The 23,380-nt window shown below is 40.7% G+C and overlaps 1 protein-coding gene across 8 annotated transcripts in view; it reads right to left on the bottom strand.

The window, feature by feature from the left end:
- Positions 1 to 2,233: 2,233 nt before the first annotated feature.
- The window catches only part of CANX (calnexin), a 46,672-nt gene continuing 25,525 nt past the window's right edge, over positions 2,234 to 23,380 (bottom strand). For 7 of the 8 annotated variants that reach the window (XM_066278533.1, XM_066278530.1, XM_066278528.1 and 4 more), the window contains 12 exons: positions 23,238 to 23,296; positions 22,627 to 22,768; positions 21,779 to 21,860; positions 20,607 to 20,799; positions 16,656 to 16,845; positions 13,871 to 13,984; positions 12,548 to 12,704; positions 11,179 to 11,394; positions 10,166 to 10,285; positions 9,039 to 9,162; positions 8,403 to 8,482; positions 2,234 to 4,530 (listed from right to left, as the gene is read on the bottom strand). In XM_066278533.1, the coding sequence (XP_066134630.1) occupies positions 4,477 to 4,530; positions 8,403 to 8,482; positions 9,039 to 9,162; positions 10,166 to 10,285; positions 11,179 to 11,394; positions 12,548 to 12,704; positions 13,871 to 13,984; positions 16,656 to 16,845; positions 20,607 to 20,799; positions 21,779 to 21,860; positions 22,627 to 22,768; positions 23,238 to 23,296 (1,531 nt within the window). In that variant the 3' untranslated portion in view covers positions 2,234 to 4,476. The remainder of the gene's footprint in view (positions 4,531 to 8,402; positions 8,483 to 9,038; positions 9,163 to 10,165; positions 10,286 to 11,178; positions 11,395 to 12,547; positions 12,705 to 13,870; positions 13,985 to 16,655; positions 16,846 to 20,606; positions 20,800 to 21,778; positions 21,861 to 22,626; positions 22,769 to 23,237; positions 23,297 to 23,380) is intronic. The other variant, XM_066278534.1, reaches the window with a different exon arrangement.

Genomic DNA, 23,380 nt, shown 5'->3' with positions numbered 1-23,380 from the left:
GGGCTCTTGGAAGAGGGCGGGACCCCGGCAGGCAACCCTGGCGTCACGACTGATAAGCAGGGAATGCCACCAATCAGAATAGGGAGAGCGGGCCGCCCGAGGGGCGGGGATAAGCACGCCGGAGACGCACAGGGGCTCCCGTTTGGAGTTTAAAAGGGATTTTCAAGGGGTGGGCCTCAGTCTTGGGCGCCCAGCCGAATGTAATGGACAGGAACCTACACTGGACGCCGTCCCCCCCGCGGGCAGGCCCTTCCGGGTCCGCGGTGGAGAGCACGGCAGTAGGCGCGGTGCAGCTGGCCAGACCCAGACGCCGCCCGGCACCAGTGAGCTTCACCATTTTCTTCATCAGTTTTTATGAAATTGGCTCAGATGAACTTCCAAGAAGTCACGGTTTTTAATGTCAACTGTTTTTCTTCGACCTCATTCCTTTCACCCAGCCTCTTAACTATCGAATTTCACGAGTAAGCTGGAAAAGGTTGCCTCTCAACATTCCAAATCATTAGGACTGTCAATTTCACTTTTATATAAAAATCTGAACAAGTTTCAAAAGTTCGGTTACTACTTACCCCCCCCCCCCCCCCCCCCGCCCTCAAAGCCCTAGCGTACGAGAGAAGCGGGTATATAGGGAGAGTCGAGCTCCATTAGTGGGGACTAGAACCGCAAAGGTCGAGGCTTCAGTTAAGCCAGGGAGCTTGGCTTGCAAGCCTTACATTTAAAAGATGGTCTGTTAAGTAAAATCTAGTCACTCAATATCCAAGCAAAGGCAATTATGCTCTAGTATTATAAACAAGCAAAGGGGAATGGAGACTAAGAAAAAATACGGGAGCAATGAGTTAGCAAGAGATACTTCCTAGGTCCCTACCTTAATTGTTAAAAAGTTAAATAGGCCCTGGCCGGTATGCTCAGTGGTAGAGCGTCGGCCTGGCGTGCAGGAGTCCCAGGTTCGATTCTGGCCAGGGCACACAGGAGAAGCGCCCATCTGCTTCTCCACCCCTCCCCCTCTCCTTCTTCTCTGCCTCTCTCTTCCCCTCCCACAGCCAAGGCTCCATTGGAGCAAAGTTGGCCCAGGCACTGAGGATGGCTCCATGGCCTCTGCCTCAGGCACTAGAATGGCTCTGGTAGCAACAGAGCGATGCCCCGGATGGGCAGAGCATCGCCCCCTGGTGGGCATGCCGGGTGGATCCCGAGTCGGGCGCATGCGGGATTCTGTCTGCCTTCCCGTTTCCAACTAAAAAAAAAAAAAAAAGTTAAATAGGAGATGCCAGAAATTAACTTTGTACCAGGACTCACGAAAATGTTTTATTATAAAGAGTCCTTATTCAAACAATGTTTTTATACAAATACAGTAAAAGATACAAGTGGCCTGCCAAGGCCCAAGTACTTAGTGTTCTGGAATGCCATAATGTGGCCCTGCTTTTTAGCAGTCTGTAAATATCAATTTTGTTCCAGAATTAAATACTTATTTTCTAATAGGAAAAATAATAGATGCACTACATTTTATTTCTCTTCAGTAAGCAGTCAAAAGCCTAACAGTACATTAAAAAGTTTTGACCCGATTTCCAAAAACCTCACTGAAATATATAATATGTAAACATGAAGTCTATGAAAAACTTACTAATAAAAATGTAAAAATTCAATGGTTCCCATAAATCTTGAGTATTATTATCTATAAATTACCCCTCCCTTTCTGAGCTGTTATCCATGATACAATTGAAACTATCGAACCCTAATCCAGCAGAAAAGCAAAACCTCCACTGAACTGCGTCAAATCCATGTGGTGAAATCCGAGTACAGTTGGCCTTAAGTATCAGAGGGTTCCCCATCCTCAAATTTAACCCACCACCAAGATGAAAAATTTCTGGAAAACAGTTTCATTGTTGCTGATGTGTGCTACCTAGCTAGCTACCTATGATGGCTGCGTCTGTACTTAACAGGTACAAATTTTTTCGTCATAATTCCTGAACAATACAGTTGGACAACTTTAAATAGCATTTACATTGTAATAAGTGTAAGTAATCTAGAGACAAAGGGACTTCAGCATCCTTGGATTTTGGTACCCATGGGGGGGTACTGGAACAAGTCCCCATAGATACCAAGGGAGACTATAATTATTCCATTGTTTCTACATATTAGCAAGCTCTCATGTAGTGGCCAATTAAAGGAAAATTAACCCAGTTTGAAACAGTAAAACATACGAATTGAAGGTTACCATGAAGAAGTTCAGTCAAAAGCAGATGCTTAACACAGGGCTTTAATGTAATACCATTTAGTAATGTGACAATTTGAGAAGAGTGGAAAGTATTTTGTGGAAAAGAGAAACTAAGGAACACATCTAATGGAGTGGGCATTTTACAACAATGGGACAGTTAACCAGCATGTAAAATCATACAGCAAGTGCCTTTTAAAGAGCTGGAAAATGCAGCTGGTCATTCAGTATGTGTCAGATATTTAATCAGGAGGTTGTAACTTCAACAGAAATAGTGAAAAAGAGACAAGAAAAGAATTATTTTGTTTTGAACAAACTTTGCTAAATGACCTTGGAAATGCAAATGAACATTCTACTGATTTACACTTATTCCATGGCTCAGCCACAAGAAACTGTGAGGCATGAAATATCAACAGAGAGTGAAGATGATTTTTGGAAATACAATGACCCCACACATTTGCTCCAAAGGAGAAACCTGTGGACATATTTTCAGGTCTTGCTAAGTAACTGTTTATTCGCACTCAATACACTTGGGAAAGTCTGCTACATAGTTAAGGTCACTGTGACCACAGAACAGATGAAAAGAATAAAAGCACTGAACAGCAAGAAAAATGCATCCTACCCTCATAAGAATTTAAGTGAACTGGTAAAAAATTGACGATAAACAAAATAAACAGATACAACCTTCATCTTTTACAAATATACTTCCTCCCCAATATCTCCCCAATATAAACACTCCGGAGTGTTTATATATTCAGTGCAATGAACAGTATCATCGGTACATTTGAAACACCTCTGAAGAATAAAGCTAAAAGAACATCTAATTCTGAACACACTTCAATGTGGTGTAATATTATTACACTGTGATGGGGGAGAGGCTCTGATAGCACCCATCTGCATTCTATATGAAAAAACACCTAAAATTACTTCTTAAAAAATTCTATAAGCCACATACTTAAAAAAATTGTTTTTAACAGGACTGCTTTATCATGTAAATTTAAGACACAACTGTTACATGAACTGCAAATGAAAATTTTAGCAGCTACGAAAGTCAGGTTAACTCATGCTCTATGTCACTTCTCCCATCAATACTGAATTGTTCAAATTCTGAATTGGCTCGCCTCTGGATTAGACTTTTAAAGCCTTTACACAGAGTAAAAGAAATGGATAAAAACTGAATGACACTATCCTGTACTTTGACCCTGGAAAGGTGTGGTCTACTTAAAAAAAGGAAGAAACATACCCATGATCCAAAAGTTTAACAATAGGCAGAGCTTGTAATTTTCAGCAATGGGCAGCAAACTGTGCTGTGTATAAAATGCATAGCAAAAGGGAAAGGTAGGAATCCTAAATTGAAACAAGGAGGGGAAACAGTGTCAAACACAGTGGAAGATAGGATGAAAACACCTGCATCTACTCTGGAGATCACATGTCCTGGTAGTGGTCCTTCAAAAGCCACTGCTCAAAAAAAGTGGCAGCCCAGATACTCCTGGTGTGTACAGTACAAAGGCCTGAATGTCACACTATGCCACCTCCTCCACTAACTGCAAAGCTGTCTGAGAACTGAGTTGTTCCAAGGAAAACAGAACACACACACACTTTACGGTCTAACCAACATCAAGTAAAGTTTTTTCTTTTCATATGTCCATTTTTAATACAATTTAAACAGAACCTTTTTATAAATTTGGGCTTCTATCCAATCCCTCAAATTTCCTTAGGAGGAATTAAGTAATGGAAGCAAGCAACACAAGATTATAACCACAAACAACTGTACTTTAAACATGATTATCAATTTTAAGGGACAGAGACACTTGAATGTTTTGTAATACCAAACTTAAACACAATTGGTTATTAAAACTGCAATTCATCCCCCTAACATTTCTAAAAGTTGGTGTTATTTCTGCATGGACATATTAATATATTAAATTAAGCCAAGATCGTTAAAGACTGGCAAAGTTCTACCATTCTATTTTAAAAAACAAAGATTTTTAGAAACAAAACAAAATACAAATTAGTTGCTTCATGTTACATCTCACAACCATTGTTAAATGCTTTCTTTCTACAGAGACAGGGTCCTTTTTGTCACAACTGCAATTATTTACTGCTAGATGTTTAAAATTACATGGGCTAGTGTTCGACTGAAACTTCTTAAAGGTGACATCTGGAGGTTTTCTCAGTTTCAATCTAAAGTGTGCCAGGTCCTCTTCCTAGAACCACACTTGCAGGGGAAGGGAAGAGAGGAAATCACAGATCAAGTTCTTAAGATAGTTTCACTCTCTTCGTGGCTTTCTGTTTCTTGGTGATCTGTTCAAAATTTCATCCTCCTATTGATTGAAAAACAAAATTATTATAATTAACATTAATAAAAGTAAAAAGTTCACCAAGTTTTCAAGGTCTACTAGGCTGAAAATAACCCATCTAAGAGAACAAGAGAAAAAAAGATTAAAAGAAAATGGGGGCCCTGGCCAGTTGGCTCAGGAGTACAGCATTGCCCTGGCATATGGAAGTCCTGGGTTCGATTACTGCTCAGGGCACATAGGAGAAGCGACCAACTGCTTCTCCACCTCTCCCCCTTTTCTCTCTTTCCCCACTCCTGCAGCCAAGGCTCAAATGGTTTGAACAAGTTGACCCCACGTGCCTGAGGATGGCTCTACAGCCTCACCTCAGACACTAAAATATAAAATAGCTCAACTGCCAAGCAATGGAGCAGCAACCCCAAATGGGTAGAGCACTGCCCTGTAGGGGGCTCACTGGGAGGATCCCGATCAGGGTACATGTAGGAACCTGTCAGCCTCCCCACCTCTCACTTAATAAAAAAGAAAATAGGCCAGGCCTTGGATGGTTGGATCAGCAGTAGAGCACTGGCCAGCTCTAACAGTGTGTGGTAGTCCTGGGTTCAATTTCCGGTCAGGGCACACAGGAGAAGCAAGTGACCATCTGCTTCTTCACCCACCTCACCCTCGCTCTCTACCTCCCACAGCCATGCTAGAATTGTTCGAGTAAGTTGGCCCTGGGCTGCTGAGGATGGCTCCATGGCTTCATCTCAGACAATAGCTTGGTTGCTGAGAAACAGAGCAGCAGCCCTAGATGGGCAGAGCATCACCTGGTACCGGACTTGCCGGGTGGATCCCAGTTGGGGTGTATGCAGGAGTCTGTCTCTCTGCCTCCTTGCCTTGCCTCTCACTTAATGTAAATAAATAGGAAAAAGAAAAAAGGCCAAAAACTGTCTGCCTTAGAAGTGGTGCGATTGTATGTGTTTTAATATTGTCTTTGTTTTCTTTCTGTAAATTTTCTTTAAAAAAACCCCAGATACAGCCATGGTTGGTTGCTTAGTGACAGAGCATCGGCCGCCCGGCATGCAGACATCCCGGGTTTGATCCTCAGTGAAGGCACATATGAGAAGCAAATTATCTGCTTCTCTTCACCTTCCTCTCCCCTTTCTCTCTCTTTTCCCCTCTAGCAGTCAGTGGCTCAAATGATTTGAGCATTGGCCCAGGCACTGAAGATAGCTTAGATGGGCTAAGTGTCGGCCTAAGATGCTGAGGATAGCTCAATTGATTTGAGTATTGGCCCCAAACAGGCGTTGCCAGGTGGATCCCAGCCAGGGCACATGTGGAAATCTGTCTATCACCCCTCCTCTTGCTTAAATACTTTTAAAGTTATTTATTTATTTATTTTAGTGAGGAGACAGAGAGAGAGAGAGAGAGAGAGAAGGGGGGAGGAGCAGGAAGCATCAACTCCCATATGTGCCTCAACCAGGCAAGCCCAGGGTTCTGAACTGGTGACCTCAGCATTCCAGGTTGATGCTTTATCCACTGTGCCACCAGAGGTCAGGCCACAAATAAATAAATAATAAAAAAAAATAAAATAGGAGGACCAGATTCAGGGCCCTGGGTTGTAGCTTGGTTGGTTAGAGCATTGTTCCAATATACTAAGTGTCTGGGTTTGATCCCTAAGCACATACAAGAATCAGCCAATGAATACATAAATAAGTGGAACAAATCAATGTTTCTTGCTATCACTCTAAAAAATATATAGTATATACATATATATCAATAAGTAAAAAAAAATATTAAAAGGACCAGAAACCATGCTTTCACATGTCACCTTGTTTAATCCTGAATAATGTACTGGCTTGTGGCCGATCTACATTAGCCCCACTTTGAGGCTGAGAAAGCTGGATTTCATGGTCAAGTCCCATGTGATACTCAAGATGGTCCGTTACTCTTCCTGTTCTACACAGGGACTTGTTACTATGTGAGAAAGCTTGAGGAATATAAAAAGTATGTGAGCCTGACCAGGCGGTGGCGCAGTGGATAGAGCATCGGACTGGGATGCAGAGGACCCAGGTTCGAGACCCCAAGATCACCAGCTTGAGCAGGGGCTCATCTGGTTTGAGCAAAAACCTACCAACTTGAACCCAAGGACGCTGGGTCCAATAAGGGGTTACTAGGTCTGCTGAAGGCCCCCGGTCAAGGCACATATGAGAAAGCAACCAATGAACAACTAAGGTGTTGCAATGTGCAATGAAAAACTAATGATTGATGCTTCTCATCTCTCTCCGTTCCCATCTGTCTGTCCCTGTCTATCCCGCTCTCTGACTCACTCTCTGTCTCTGTAAAAATAAATAAATAAATAAAAAAAAGTATGTGAGACTGGTCCTACCTGAAACAACTCTACATTCTAGTAGACGCAGAATACATCCACTGAAAATATAAAAAGCAATGACCTTTATCAAAAGGAGGGCAGACTAGTGGGAGCTGGAAATGGGACACTGGGTAGTTTTCTAGAAAGGAACAGAATGAAATAGAGAAGCGCTTGGCAAAGGGATGTTGGTAGAGAAGCTGTGGGCTATTCTCTTTCCCCCATACCTCATGTCCAATCTACTAGAAAATCTAGATCCAGACGGCCACACGCTTCTTTCCTATCACCCTGCTCAGGACTACCTTTATCTTTTCTGGATTATTACAGTAGCCTCCTAACCAGTCTTTTTGAATCTCCCTGGTCTATAGAAAACACCGCAGCTGGAGTAATCGGACCAGGTCACTTGTCCCAAAAGCCTGCAATGGCTGCTCATTTCAATAAGAGGAAAAGCCAAGCCCATACAACAGCATAGGAGACCCCACCTTATCTGGAGCCTTCCCCACCCACCTATTCTCCACTTGCTCACCATACTGACCATACTGGCCATACTGGCCTCCAGACTACCATTTTAGGCCCCTGTACTGGGTGTTCTGATAGAATGCTCTTCCCATGGACATCTCTATGGAAAAGTCCTTGATTTCTTTCAAATCTTGGCTCAAATGCCATCTCTCCAATGAAGCCTACCTTCTCTAACACTGCAATCCATCCCACTTGCAGCACTTCTGATGCCCTTTCTTAGCCTTTTATTTTTCATGGCCTATCACTTTCTAACACTCATTCATTTACTTCATCTACTGCTTTATTTCCTCCTACTAGCAATTAAGCTCCTCAGAGACAGATAGGTTATCTTTGTCTTGTTCACTGACAATGCCTGGCATATAATGGGCACTCCACAAATATTTACTAAAGTAATAAATGAATCCATGAGCAACAGGGGCAAAACTTTAGAATGCAGTGATTTGTGCAAGAAATTTTTTTTTAAGTGAGAAAGAAAGAGGGAGACAGGAAGGGAGAGAGATGAGAAGCATCAACTCATAGTTGTGTCACTTTAGTTGCTCATTGATTGTTTCTCATATGTGCTGGGGGGGGGGGGGGGGAGGGGCAGAGAGCTCCAGCTGAGCCAGTGACTAGGGGATCATGTCTATGATCCCATGCTTAAGCTGGAGACCTCGGGGTTTTGAATCTGGGTCCTCATCATCCCAGGTCAAGGCTCTATCCACTGCACCACCACCACCAGTCAGGCTGTGGAAGAAACACTTTTTAAATGCACAGTGAGGAGAGGTGGATAAAGAGAACAGTAAAATAACCTACAGCTGCCATCTTAGAAGGCATTTTCTTAGTTTTCTCCTACAACCTTCTGCTTATTCCAAAACCATTTTCAACACAACAAAATACTTCTGAGATTCAGATATAATTTGAAGTTACTACATACTGACCTGTATTTCTTATAGCCATAGCCATTGAAAATTATCCTACAAAAATATCCCCTCGAATTAAATGTACCTTCAACTTAAGTGCTTAAAATACAAAATGCACTCCCCCTTTCCATCACCTCCGCTTTAGATTTCCTGTCTTCGTCCTCTTGACTGAGAGTATCACCATCTTCTTCAGCATCACTTTTTTGCTTCTCTTCTAAGACAGAAGTCAAATTAAAACAACTCAGCAAACCTTACACTTGTTTTGGGTATTTAGATAATAAGCATTACAATACATCTTTCCAGTAACTTGTTTAATAAGGCTTTGAACATCTTAGGACCTTGGCTGAAAGCAGGTATTCTGAAATCTACTTCTTTTTTTTCTTAAGCTGGAAATGGGGAGAGACAGTCAGACAGACTCCTGCATGCGCCCGACCAGGATCCACCCGGCACGCCCACCAGGGGCTACGCTCTGCCCACCAGGGGGCGATGCTCTGCCCCTCCAGGGCATCGCACCACTGCGACCAGAGCCACTCTAGTGCCTGGGGCAGAGGCCAAGGAGCCATCCCCAGCACCCGGGCCATCCCTGCTCCAATGGAGCCTCGGCTGCAGGAGGGGAAGAGAGAGACAGAGAGGAAAGGGGGGGGAGGTGTAGAAGCAAATGGGCGCCCCTCCTATGTGCCCTGGCCGGGAATCAAACCCGGGTCCCCTGCACGCCAGGCCGATGCTCTACCGCAGAGCTAACCGGCCAGGGCCTGGAATCTACTTCTTACCAAGTTTCTCTTCACTTTCCTCCTCCTCATCTCCCTTGTCTCTTTCTTCTTCCTTCTCTTCTTCCTCCTTCACATCTGGCTGAGGAGCATCAGTCTTCTTATACTCCATGGGACTGGACTGTTTCTGAAATATTCCCCCGAAGCACAACCATCTTATTTAATGTGGTATAGTATCATACATTATTAAATATCTATGAGTAAAGTTCTGCACCAGTCTGTCTACTGGGATAGAGATCTACAGAAATGAGTAAGATGTACTTCCTGCCTTGAGAGCCTTCTCTTGGGTGAGTATGTGGGGTTCAAGACAGAAGGAACAGTATGAACAAAGAAGTCAGGCAGAACTGTGCAGGTTTAAACAGTCACGGTGACAAACAGTGGTAGAGATAAGGCTTAAAAAGGCACTTTGGGGATCAGGTTACAGAACATCTTGAATACAAGGTGAAGCATAATCCTTATTTAGCAGAAGTAGCCTAAACAAAATTTACTTTTCTAGACCCTGGCCAGGTTGTTCAGTTGGTTAGAGCACTGTCCTGATATGCCAAGGTTTCAGGCTCGATCTTGGTCAGGGCACATATAAGAGTCAACTAATGAGTGCATAAATAAGTGAAACAATGAATTTATGCCTCTGTCTTTCTCCCCTTCTAAAAGTCGATAAATTAAAAAAAGTTTTTTTCGTGGTTTTTTTTTTTTTTTTTGATTACACGTAACAAAAGCTAAACAAGAAAAACTAAAAATAAGGCTCTATTACCCAATGTGTATTTTTTGGGGGGTGGGGTGGGGTAGGGGATACTGAGGGAGGAACTAGCAACAAGAAATCAAAAACTGAAATATATAGTGTATTATTAGAAACAGCTATGTCAAGAGTAAAAGCTAGTTTATGCCCAGGTGGCCATATTTATATATAAGTTTTTTGTTGTTGTTTCCTTCCCTGCCCCAGAAAGCTGCTGCTAAATATTAAGAAGAGTTGCTTACATTCTACTAGAAATAAAGCGACTACAAATGCTACTCCCTTCTGGTCACTGAAACTGGTGAATAACTATTATGTAAGGTTTAAGAAGTAAACACCAAATGTGGTCCAGTCCGGCAATAGATCTTAAAGTGACTCTAAACCAAATCAATCCTCATACCTTTCCAGAACAGCAGAAGAGGATTACGAGAAACACAGGCAGCGCAACGGTCAAAACATAGACCACCCAGAGCCATGGGCGCTCCTCAGCTGCCTCCAGCATCTGCCCCACAACACCAGGCTGAAAAACAAGACATGACTGATTTCAAGTTCTGGATTTTTACACCAAATGTAAGCAGCATTGTTCAATGACTGCATGGCATTACTCAAGCCCCACCTTTTCCAAAGGTGTTCATATTGCAAAAAAAAAAGAACTGGGAAAAAATCCTCAATTTTTCTGTTCTCAAAATCATCAAGGTGATTTCCCTTTCACAGGTGTGAAAGCTGGCTTCTTAAATCACCAGCAGAAGTCTTCATGTCAGGAACCAGTGAATAAAGAATTTCTTGACCTTAATATCTCTGACTCTCTTAATTTACAGCTCAGCCATATGATCAATTGTTTGAAAATTCCATATATTGGGTAAACCAATGGTGGCACAGTGGATAGAGCTTCAACCTGGAACGCTGAAGTCCCAAGTTTGAAACCCTGAGGTCACCAGCTTGAGCCTGGGATCATCAACATGATTCCATAGTTTCTGGCTTGAGCCCAAGGTCACTGGCTCGAACAAGGGGTCACTGGCTTGGCTGGAGCCCCTTGTCAAGGCACATATGAGAAACAATTAAGGAACAACAAATAAAGTGCTACAACTACAAGTTGATGCTTATTTCTCTCCCTTCTTGCCTGTCCCTCTCTCACTAAAAAATACCCTGAATGGTAAATTTTGTTATATTTTAACACAATAATAATTTTAAAAACCCTACACATAACACAAATAGATTCTAAAGCCATTGCATCAGACTAATGCAATCATGCCCCAAAACCAGTTTTGTCTTTAGTAGGTATAAGATCACTTTTTATGCCAATATTCCCAAATAAGGGAAAAGACAAACCATAGACAGTAGGTTTTTGCAGAACTAGCAATTATTTACCTGCAATTACAGATATAAATGCACAAGAAACAAGTAAGCACAAACCTCGGCAGCCCCATCAGCAGCTTTCTTCAGACCCCAACCATCACTGGCCCAATCATCAGCTACTCTTCGATCGCCACAAATGATGAAGTTGTCAAAAAAGATGTCCGAGGTCATGGACCACAGTTCCAAACCAATAGCACTAAAAGGAGTCATTTTGAAAGGTTCCAGATCTTCAAAGAAATCTGGATTTGGTATTTTCCGGGGTTTCCAGATTCCCTAGAGAAAAATATTTTAAAAAATCACTTCACATAACAATCAACACAAATTTATGGTGAACCTAAATTAGAAGATGAATTCTGTATGATAAATGAAGATAAATGCTGATTTTGTAAAACTTAACAATAAATGCTACTGATGTTTTACACTCTGCCTCTACGATGTCTGAACCCCAACTACTTTTAATTTCTAATATTCATGATCTTGATACAAACCAATACCTCGTTGTGCCTGGCACATTCCAAAAGCCTCCAATCTTACCACCTAGTCTGCTAGCAGGAGTGGAGCCTATGTTGGTATAGACTTTAGTGGTAATTTAAAATGTAAACCATCTTCAAGCACCAATTTCACTTCCAAGTAACTACCTAGAGAAATAGTTACTAAATACATGCAGATATGCACAAGGATGATTACTGCATCAAGGATTCAAAAAAAAACCCCAAAATGGCAATCCACCTAAATAACCATCAACAGAACAGCCAAAGTGCAGTTTTTTGAAAGGCAATTTTAAAACTAATCTTATTGCTTGACTACATAATTAAAAATACATTTAAAAACAAAAGTATACACATAGCCACAATATATGCAGACACATTCCTACATCTTACATTTTAAAGCGTGACTAAGTAGAAATGAATAAATTTAAATAACTAGGACAGAAAGAGAAGCGAGACTAGGGTCTGAGTGATTACATGACCATAGTAAATATGAAGATTTAACATCACTACCTGTACTCTTATCATCTCATTTGAACCTCACAGTCTTTTTCAAGTCAAAGATACTGAGGGTCAAGCAACAAGCTGACTTGTGGGAAGGTAGACAACTCCCATCACAGTCCCTCTTTCCACCCCACCTGAGATTGCCAATCCATATCCTGTGGCTGCAGCACCCCTGCCACATGATAGCAGGATGTCCAAATTTCAAGTGTCCCATTTGCCTTTATTTTTAAACATAAGTTATAAAGCAATTATGAAAACTCTTCTCATTTCTAGGCTTATCTTTTCAACACTGGACACATTAAGCTCTCTCAATTTATAGAGTTTACTTTGTAATTCAATAGTTTGAAAATAGTGATTAACCTGACAACCTCACTAGAGACAAAACATCTATCTGAACATAACCAGATCAATAAAGTATATCAGGAGGCACACACCTGGTAGTTAGGATTGTCAATCATGGGGGGCTTCCATTTGCCCTTATAATTAGGGTTGTCAATCATAGGCCGCTGCCAGACACCACAACCAGGGGCTGACTCACACTTAGGGTTGGCAATCTGAGGAGCCTCCCATTCTCCATCCATGTCTTCATCCCTGTGCAGAAATAAACAAATTACAAATGGGTTCTATGAGATACAGGACTACAAACTGACATCCCAGGGCTCCCCTGAAAGCCTGCAGGAATGCTTTCACAGTGTCACAGTCTAGTGCACCTTGTGGTTTCTGCATTTTTAATAACCATGGTTTCTCATGGTAAAGATAGAAACAAAATAATTAAATCTAGGCACTCTGCTGTGTTTAAGTATAAATTTTACTTCAATAAAAAAGCAGGCGCGCCTGACCTGTGGTGGCGCAGTGGATAAAGCATCAACCTGGAAACACTTGAGGTTGCCGGTTCAAAACCCTGGGCTTGCCTGGTCAAGGCGCATATGGGAGTTGATGCTTTCTGCTCCTCCCCCCTTCTCTCTCTCTCTCTCCTCTCTATAATGAATAAATAAAATCTAAAAAAAAATTTAAAAAAAAAAAAAAAAAAAGCAGGCGGTGGCGCAGTGGATAGAGCGTCAGACTGGGATGCGGAAGACCCAGGTTCGAGACCCCGAGGTTGCCAGCTTGAGCGCAGGCTCATCTGGTTTGAGCAAAAAAAAAAAAAAAAAAATTCACCAGCTTGGACCCTAGGTCGCTGGCTAAAGCAAGGGGTTACTCGGTCTGCTGAAGGCCCATGGTCAAGGCACATATGAGAAAGCAATCAATGAACAACTAAGGTGTCGCAATGCGCAACAAAGAACTAATGATTGATGCTTCTCATTTCTCCATTCCTGTCTGTCTGTCCCTGTCTATCCCTCACTCTGACTCTCTGTCTCTATAAAAAAAAAAAAAAAAAAAAGCAGGTAATTATGCTTGCTTTGGCAGCCCATATATTAAAAAATGCCCGACCAGAGGTGGCATAGTGGGTAGAACACCAACCTGGGACGCTAGCTAGAGACCCTAAGGTTGCCAAATAGCGTGGGGGCTTGTCTGCTTGAACGTGGGCTTGACAGCCTGAGTTCAGGGTCGCCAGCTTGAGTAAAGGGCTTGTCTTGAGCCCCTCCGTCACAGCACATTAAGAGAAGCAACTACTATGAGTTGATGCTTCTTGCTCTTTCCCTACCCCTTCCCCTTCTCTCCCCACCTCTCGCTAATAAATCAATAAATAAAATCTTAAAAAAGTAAACTAAACCATAAATAAAAATGAAAACAAAAAGTTAAACTAAAGCTCTTACCAATCCTCTGGCTTTTCTGCATCTGGATCAGCTACATATTCAGGCTCATCATCTAACCAGCCTTCAGGTTTTGTGGCTTCCTCATCGGGAATCTTAGCAGGGGCATCTTCATCCCTTACACACATAAGGAAAAGCAGTCATGACAACAATGGCCAGAGATTCACAATGTAGTCCCCACTTTATAAATCTGAAACAGGGCAATCTAAAACTATTTAGGTCTCAATCTCAAAACTTAAAGTTCTTCCTAAAAATTATTTAAAGTCATATATCTGATAAGGGCCAACAATCTAGAATATATTAAAAAAACTCTTACAACTCAACAATAAAAATACAATCCAATTAAAAGCCAGCAAAGAATTTAAACAGATATACGAATGGCCAATAAACACATAAAAAGATGTTCAACATCATTAGTCATCAGGGGAATACAAAACAAACAGAAACCACAATAAGATAGCACTTCACAGCCACTAGGATGGCTATAAGAAAAAAGATTGAAAAACAGATGTTGGCAAGAATGTGGAGAAAATGAAACCCTCATACACTGCTAGGGGGAAAGCAAAATGGTGCAGCACTTTGGAAAACAGTTTGGCAATTCCTCAAAAAGTGAAACATAGAGTTACCATACAACCCAGCAATTCCACTCCTAAGTACATATCCAAAAGAAATGAAAATGTATATCCACCCAAAGCCTATACTAGGAATGTTCATAGAACCCTGGTTGGATAGCTTGGTTGGTTCAGAGCATTGTCCCGAAGCACAAAAGTTACGCGTTCCATCCCTAGTCAGGGTGCCTATAAGAACAGACTGATTGTCTGTCTCTCCCTCTAAAATCAATGAACATTAAAAAAAAAATGTTCATAGAAACATTAATCATAATCATAGCAAAAGACAGGAAACCTAAATGTCAATCAACTAAGAGGTGGATAAATAAAATTGGTATAATCCTCATGATGGAACATTTGGTCATAGAAATAAATGCAGCACTGATACATTCTCCAACATGGATGAACTTTGATGATAGACACAAAAGATCACATTATTTTATTATTCTATGTCCAGAATGAGCAAAGCAGAGAGACAGAAAGTAAGGAATACAGAACTAGGGAGTAACTGCTTAATGGGGATGGGTTTCATGAGGTGTTAAAAATCTGAAATTGGACGGTGGTGATGGCCGCACAACACTTTAGGTATACTAAACCACTAAACTGTACAACTTAAAAGGATAGATTTTAGTATGTTAATTACAACTCAGTTACTTCTAAAATAAAAGTTCAAGAAGTACCTACTTTTGCCTGACCAGTGCTGGCGCAGTAGATAAGAGCATCGACCTGGGATGCTGAGGTCTCAGGTTTGAAACCTCAAGGTCACCAGTTTGAGCGCGGGCTCACCAGTTTAAATGGGGAATCATTGACATGATCCCAGGGTTGCTGGTTTTAGCAACGGGTCACTGGCTCGGCTTGGCTCCCAACACCCCTCACCCCAGCAAGGCACGTATGAGAAGCAATCAATTAACAACTAAGTGACACAACTATGAGTTGATTCTTCTCATCATTCTCCCTTTACCCTCTCTCCCTCTATCTCATCAATTAAAAAAAAAAAGGTACCAATTTTCTCGAGTATCATGCAGTTGCTGAATGGTGCCACTTTTGCTGGTAAGCAAAGACATCTCTATCCCTGGTCATATACTTATTTTTGAACTAAACTGGTTTTAAACGAATTGTGTGAGAACTTGGAATTTGTGTAACATTCAGCTGACCCTTTTAAGCAGAACATTCATACCCCATCCCCAAAATAAAACAAAGAGTTAAGGAATACAATACTAAACAAGAAGGCAGAGTCCATATCTAATGTTCATCACATGCACAAATAAATTTGGCATTTATACCAGCATGGCACAAAAGTCCAGGAGCCTATACCTTAATTTAAGGGAGGAAAAACACCACAACAATTTCACTGCTAAGCTTAAGGGAATACTTTTACAAATGGAGGATTAGTTTTATTATTCTTTTTGTTCACTTTCATTTTCAAAAGCCAGTTTTCATTTATTCATCACTCTCAAGTTTGTATCCTACATAAAAGGCCATATATACTCAACTTCCTTCTGACATATTGAGTTCACTCCTGCTCCTCTATCTCTACATCTGACGTGCTTTTTTGGCCAGAAATACCATTTGTCATCTTCACCACTTAGTTCTAACTCTCATCTTACTTTCAAGTCTCAATTTGATTGGCACTGCTCCCAAGAAACCATCCCTGGATTAGGTATACCTGGTGCTCTGGTCACCAAGTAACACCTACTATTAGACCACTCACCATACGCATGCCAACCTCATTTACCTGCTGAACTTACCTGCTATGAGGGTAGCTTATGCCCTTGTGGCTTTGTATTCTACTGCTCAACACAGAGCAGAGATCTCTTTTGAGTTTTATTGAAACAGTAAAAAGATTATTTTTTTAAATTAAATTTTAAAATCTTATGTCTTAAGCTTTCAATGTGAATTCACAGAAGTATTTGTAAGGCTAGGCTAAGAGACTTGAGGTTCTGCCAAAAACCAACCATGCAGCACAGGCAAATTCAACGATTTCAGCATTCTGTAGTTTTGTAAAATAGTGTGGTGGAATCCAAATGATCTGTATGGCCTCCTTTCAGCTAGAGAACTCTATGTTTTTCCTACCATTTGAACTGCAGCATAGATTATAAAAATTATCAGAACTAAACAAACATTCATTTGTTCAAGCCATGTAGAACATATAATATATTCCACCACACTAAAAAACTCACCAGTCATCCGGTTTGACAGCATCAGGATCTGGTATTTTTGGTCTTTCATCCCAATCCTCAGGTTTCTGGTCTTCTGGGTCCTCAATTTCACGTGAAGGATTTATAGGAGGAGTCATGTCATTCAGCAGATTTCCACTATTCACAAGAGATTGGTCCACCAATATTTCAAAACTGTTATCTGGATTCAAGACTAAAAAAAAATTAAATGCAATTTAAAAAAGTTAACCACTCATTCTCAAGCTCTCTTTACCACATACAAAGGATTGTATTTCTAACAGTAAGCAGAAGCATGAAGACCCCAGGCAACAAAGTCAGAACATGGTCTTGGAACCCTGGACAAGTTAATTCTTTTTTCCTTATCTGTAATTCATAAAAACTAGTTCTTCAGACTTTTAGGAATTAAAACAGATAAATTTAAAATACCAAGACACTTCATTTACGGACATTAAAAACAAAACAAAAACAAAAACCAAAGGTAAACTAATGCAATATTGGTCTGACACAAACGGTTATACAGTAGTCAACAGGCAAATAATTTAATTTCTTATAAATACCCCTAACTCTAGTAAAGATCCATTTCCTCTCTTTTTTTTTAAAGCAAGAGGAGGAGAGGTAAATAGACTGACTCCCGCATGTGCCCCGACTAGCATCCACCCAGTAACCCCATCCAGGGCCGATGCTCTGCCCATTTGGGGCCATGCTTGCAACTGAGCTATTTATAGTGCCTGAGGCAGAGGCTCCACAGAGCTATCCTCAGCACTTGGGATCAATGCACTTGAACCAATGAAGCCACGGCTGCGGGAGAACGGAAGAGAGAGAGGGGACAAGAGAGAAAGAGAAAGAGAGAGGAGGAGGAGGGAGAGGGGTGGAGAAGCAGATGGTTGCTTCTCCTGTGTGCCCTGACTGGGAATCAAAACCAGGACATTAACATGCTGGGCTGACATTTCACCACTGAGCCAGGGCCACTTCATTTTTTGCATTGGTATTATTGCCATTTGTTACCAAAATTATAATTTACACAAATCTTTTATTTATTTAACCGTATGTCTACTCATGGTTGTACTTTTGGAGTTTAATGGAGAATAAAAAAAAAATTTTAAATGCATAAAGGTATTGTCAGTGTGATTATGCAAAAGTCTGGATCCTACACCTATATATCTAATTGGCAACTGACTCAGTGACAGCACATCCAGAATACTATGGAAGACAATGAAGTACAGTACTATGTCACCATACTCAATGGTAATTAAGTTAGCAATGTCATCAACAGTACGTATTCTCTTGGAAAGATTCCTGCACTTTTGTGAAGAGAGCAAGTGCAATATACAATAGTTAACTCCCTCCCTCCCTCTATTTACTTATTTATTTATTTATCTTTCTTCTTCATTTCCAAGTGAGAGGAGGGGAGATAAGACTCCCACATGTGCCCCAACTAGGATCCACCAGGCAACCCCTGTCTGGGGCCCATGCTCTGCCCATCTGAGACCATGCTTGCAACTGAGCTATTTTTAGCACCTGAGGTGGAGGCTCCATGGAACCATCCTCAGTGCCTGGGTTGATGTGCTCAAGTCAATCGAGCTATGGCTGCAGGAGAGAGAGAGATAAAGAGAGACAGAGCCTGACCAGGCAGCGGCGCAGTGGATAGAGCGTCAGACTGGGATGCGGAAGACCCCGGTTCGAGACCCCGAGGTCGCCAGCTTGAGCGTGGGCTCATCTGGTTTGAGCAAAAATTCCCCAGCTTGGACCCAAGGTCGCTGGCTCCAGAAAGGGGTTACTCAGTCTGCTGAAGGCCCGCGGTCAAGGCACATATGAGAAAGCAATCAATGAACAACTAAGGTGTCGCAATGCGCAACGAAAAAACTAATGATTGATGCTTCTCATCTCTCCGTTCCTGTCTGTCTCCCTGTCTATCCCTCACTCTGACTCTCTCTCTGTCTCTGTAAAAAAAAAATAAATAAATAAAAATAATTAAAGAGAAAGAGAGAGAGAGAGAGAAAGGGGGTGGGGGGTAGAGAAGAAGATGGTCACTTCTCCTGTGTGCCCTGACCAGGAATCAAAACCAGGACATTCACACACTGGGCTAATGCTCTACCGCTGTGCCAACTAGCCAGGAACAGGATATTTAACTTTCAATAAAAAAATTACATCTGGCTTGACCAGGCGTAGTGGATACAGTGTCTGTCGCCTGGCACATTGTCAAGAGCATTAACCTGGGATGCTAGGGACCCAGGTTTGATCAAGCAAGGGATCACTGGCTCAGCTGTAGCCCCCTGGTCAAGGCACATGCGAGAAAGCAATCAACGAACAACTAAAGTGCTGCAACAACAAGTTCCTGCTTCTCATGTCTCTCTCATTCTGTCTGTTCCTATATCTCTCTCTGTACCTCGGCAAAAAAAAAAAAAAAATACAACTATCTATGCTTATACATGTGTTTACTCACAAATGATCAAACACACATCACAATGTTATTTGTTTCTATGTTCTAATTTTTCTATACTGAATATATATTACTTCTGCTATAAAGAAAAAAAGTTATTTATTTTTAAAAGGGACAGAGAGAGTCAGAGAGAGGAATAGATAGGGACAGACAGGAACAGAGAGATGAGAAGCATCAATCATTAGTTTTTCACTGCGACACCCTAGTTGTTTGTTCATTGATTGCTTTCTCATATGTGCCTTGACCGTGGGCCTTCAGCAGAGCAAGTAACCCCTTCCTTGAGCCAGCGACCTTGGGTCCAAGCTAGTTGAACTTTTTGCTCAAGCCAGATGAGCCCGCGCTCAAGCCAGATGAGCCCGCACTCAAGCTGGAGACCTCAGGGTCTTGAACCTGGGTCCTCCATATCCCAGTCCTACGCGCTATACACTGCGCCACTGCCGGGTCAGGCAAGAAAAAACGTTATTGGATTAAGAAATAAGGTATGTAGGCCCTGGCCGGTTGGCTCAGCGGTAAAGCATCGGCCTGGAGTGCGGGTGTCCCTGGTTCGATTCCCGGCCAGGGCACACAGGAGAAGCGCCCATCTGCTTCTCCACCCCTCCCCCTCTCCTTCCTCTCTGTCTCTCCCTCCCCCTCCCGCAGCCAAGGCTCCATTGGAGCAGGGATGGCCCGGGCGCTGGGGATGGCTCTGTGGCCTCTACCTCAGGCACTAGAATGGCTCTGGATGCAGCAGAGCGAAGCCCCAGAAGGGCAGAACATCGCCCCCTGGTGGGCATGCCGGGTGGATCCCGGTCGGGTGCATGCGGGAGTCTGTCTGACTGCCTCCCATTTCCAGCTTCGGAAAAATGGAAAGTAAGTAAGTAAGTAAATAAATAAATAAATAAATAAATAAAAGAAATAAGGTATGTATACATGCGATCTCAAGCCAGCAGGAAAAGCTTTATTAAAATAAAAATTCCATTCTAATGTTCAAATGATTAAACTCAATTGTCCAGGTATTGGAGCATCCAAACAAGCTTCAACTAAAAGATAATTTGAAAACACATAATATGTTCTATTATTTAACTTTCTTTTTCTTTCTTTTAGAGGAAGAGAGGCAGAGAGACACAGGAACATCGAGCTGTTTCTATATGTGGCCTGACTGGGGATTGAACTGGCAACCTCTGTGCTTTGGGACAATGCTCCAACCAATTGAGCTATCTGGTCAGGGCTTAAAGTTAACATTTTATCAACAAGAAACTAAACCAACGGTGGAAATGAAGACATCAGCAAAGAAGCTCTTCATGGTCATTAAAGATTATTCTCAAAATTGCCTCAAACCTCAATTCTCAAATCAAACTACAGAAGAGAAACATCCATTTTATGCTAAGACATAAATTTCATTTCACCACTAATATATTAAATCAATAGAAACTCTTATTTGCTGGCTTAGGTCTTCTCTAGGCATACAATCTTTGTATTAAATAAATGATAAATCTATAGTGCAATAAACCCCCCAAATTAATAGTTTTTCTTACTTAATGTATAAAGATGTGTTTTCTTATCAGTAAAATAGGTCTTCAGATCTGCATCTGGCCTCTTAGCGTGCTTTTCTTCATATATGCCAGTTTTGGGGTTTTTGTGGCGGAAGATGAAGTGCAATTTATAGTCCTCTCCACATTTATCTGGACCAAACATGATTGTATAAGGGGTCTTGTCATGGAACTGGTCCTTCAGAAACAGAAATGTATTATTTCAAGTAAATCAAAGTGTCCAAAACAACTTTCAAAAGTGTGATATTTCCTCTTATAAAATCCCAAACGAGTGTCACATTAAAAAAAAGCTGATTCTGTAACAGACTGGATGCACCTAGAGCAGCCAGGGTCGCGACCCACAGGTTGAGAACCGCTGACCTAGAAGGTATTTTGATAACTGAAATTAAGTCAGACAGAGAAAGATGTATATGATTTCACTCCCATGTAACTTCTAAAAAACAAAAAAGAAAAAAACAAAAACAGACTCATGGATACAAAGAACAGACTGATGGTTATCAGAGGGGAAGGGGGAGTGGGGAGATAGGTGAAAAAGGTGAAGGGATTAAGAGGTACAAAGTGGTAGTTACAAAATAGTCATGGGGATGCAAAACAGCATAGGGAGTAGAGTCAATAATATTTCAATAACTATAAATGGCATCAGGTGGATACTATACTTATTGGGGGATTCACTTTGTAAATTATATAAACAGCTAATCACTATACTACACACCTGAAAACTAATAAAATAATACTGAATGTCAACTGTAATTGAAGAAGAAAAGATGAGCTAATTAGTTTATGAGGTTTGTATAGATACCAATAAAAAGGATTAAAGAAATTATCAGGAAACTTGACATGAGGATATTATGGAAGTGCTTTAAAAAACAGACTCAATAAAAAAAAATGCATGTACACTACCTAGATAGTGGCTACTTTCATTAAATAAGTTTACTACAACTAAAAGTTACGCAGAACAGAACAGGTATAAGACAGAAGTTTTAATATTCACATTTCAAATAAAAAGCACAGAAATGTTAACAATATTCCCAACCTTCCAAAATATTTCAACAGTAGGTGAGGTCTTTATTTTTACAGATCTTATAAAATTTTCTTTCCTTTTCTCTAAGGTACTTAAAAGCTAATTATAGGTAGCCACATAAATAGAAAACACCTACCAGGTTAAGTTCTGGGCTTTTGGAAAGCAGTTTCACATAGGCACCACCACATTCTATTCCATTTTGGAAATTAACCTCATACCTAATTTCAGAGAGAAAAGCAGAAAACCACCATATGGCATTTTGAAAGAGCAAATTTCTCATTTATTACTACCCTTTTCTCCATCTTGGTCTCACATTTTATCTTAGGTTGTACATTTATCCTTAGGAAGAATTCCAGCTTTTACTGCTTCTGAATGACTTCCCAATCTCCACCCAAAAATAAGTAAAACAGAGTAAGTTTAGTGATTCCTAGTAAATACTCTTTGAAAAAGCTAGAAGTTCATTTATTATCAAGAGAAAGAATAGCTAGTTTCTTTTAAAGTAATTTATTGGTTAACCCTGGCCAGATAGCTTGGCTGGTTAGAGCATTGCTCCAATACACAAAGGTTGCAGATTAGATCCCCAAGTCAGGGCATGTACAAGAATAGATATTTCTGTCTCACACTCTCTCTCTAATATCAATAAAATTTAAAATGTGTGTGTGTGTGTGTGTGTGTATAAAAATATATTAAATAAATAAAAATAACTTATTGGAGGCCCTGACTGGGTGGCTCAGCTGGCTGGAGTATCATCCCTATAAGCCAGGGTTGTAGGCTCAATCCCCAGTCAACGCACAAAACAATAAATAAATAAATAAAATTTATTGGGCAGGAAAATAATATTTGATTACAGGATGCTTTAATACGTTCAAAAATCCCTACTGTAACAGTAATTCTCATAATTTTTTTATGTAGAGTAATAGTTTTACAGTGTCTTCTCAGATTACTTTTCCTAGAAAGCATCTATGAAAGAACTGTTTCACTTACTGAACAATGAGAGGCTTGGTATCAAATAGGAAGGGCTTGTTCAATTTAGCAGAGATGGCATGATGCTTGGCCCGAGACATCAATATAAGTCCTTTGTCACCTGGAAGCTTTGTTTCCTTCATTTCATCAACCTCCCATTTTCCTATGAGATACACAAAAAAGTTCCATTCTTTAACATATATCTTTGAAGGTCCTTTAAAAATTAGCAAACAAACTCTAAATTGTGCAAGTCTATTAATACCGACATATTTTAACATAGTTCATTTACCTATGAAAGTTGGCCAATTAATATTATACACACATACATTTGATGAATATTAGGATATAATTTTTTAAAAACTTGTAACATTAATTTTACCAATGCTTAAAAAAAGACCTTCCATTTCCAACACACAACACCATAGATGATGAATTATGTTTCCATTTTATGGTATAAAACAAACAGGTCTAACCCTATAAAGTAAAATGGAACACATGAAGATAGCAAAACTACGGAAAACAAATTTTAAATGCATATACATATTCCTTTTAAACTAATTTTAAGAAATATCATGGAAATAACACTTCAAACCTCAGTCTATTATATATATTTAAATCAAATGAACTCTCACCATCATATTTGGCAATTTCATCATCAGTGTCATCTTTCTTGGCTTTGGATAAAATCCACCTGTAATGAAGACAAATCCCTAAATTAAGGGCCAAATAGTTGACCTGTGAAAGGAAATAATGTAAATACTAATAAAAGTAGGAA

The sequence above is a fragment of the Saccopteryx bilineata genome, chromosome 4, assembly GCF_036850765.1.
Source record: "Saccopteryx bilineata isolate mSacBil1 chromosome 4, mSacBil1_pri_phased_curated, whole genome shotgun sequence".
NCBI lineage: Eukaryota > Metazoa > Chordata > Mammalia > Chiroptera > Emballonuridae > Saccopteryx > Saccopteryx bilineata.
This window is presented reverse-complemented; position numbering and strand designations above follow the sequence as displayed.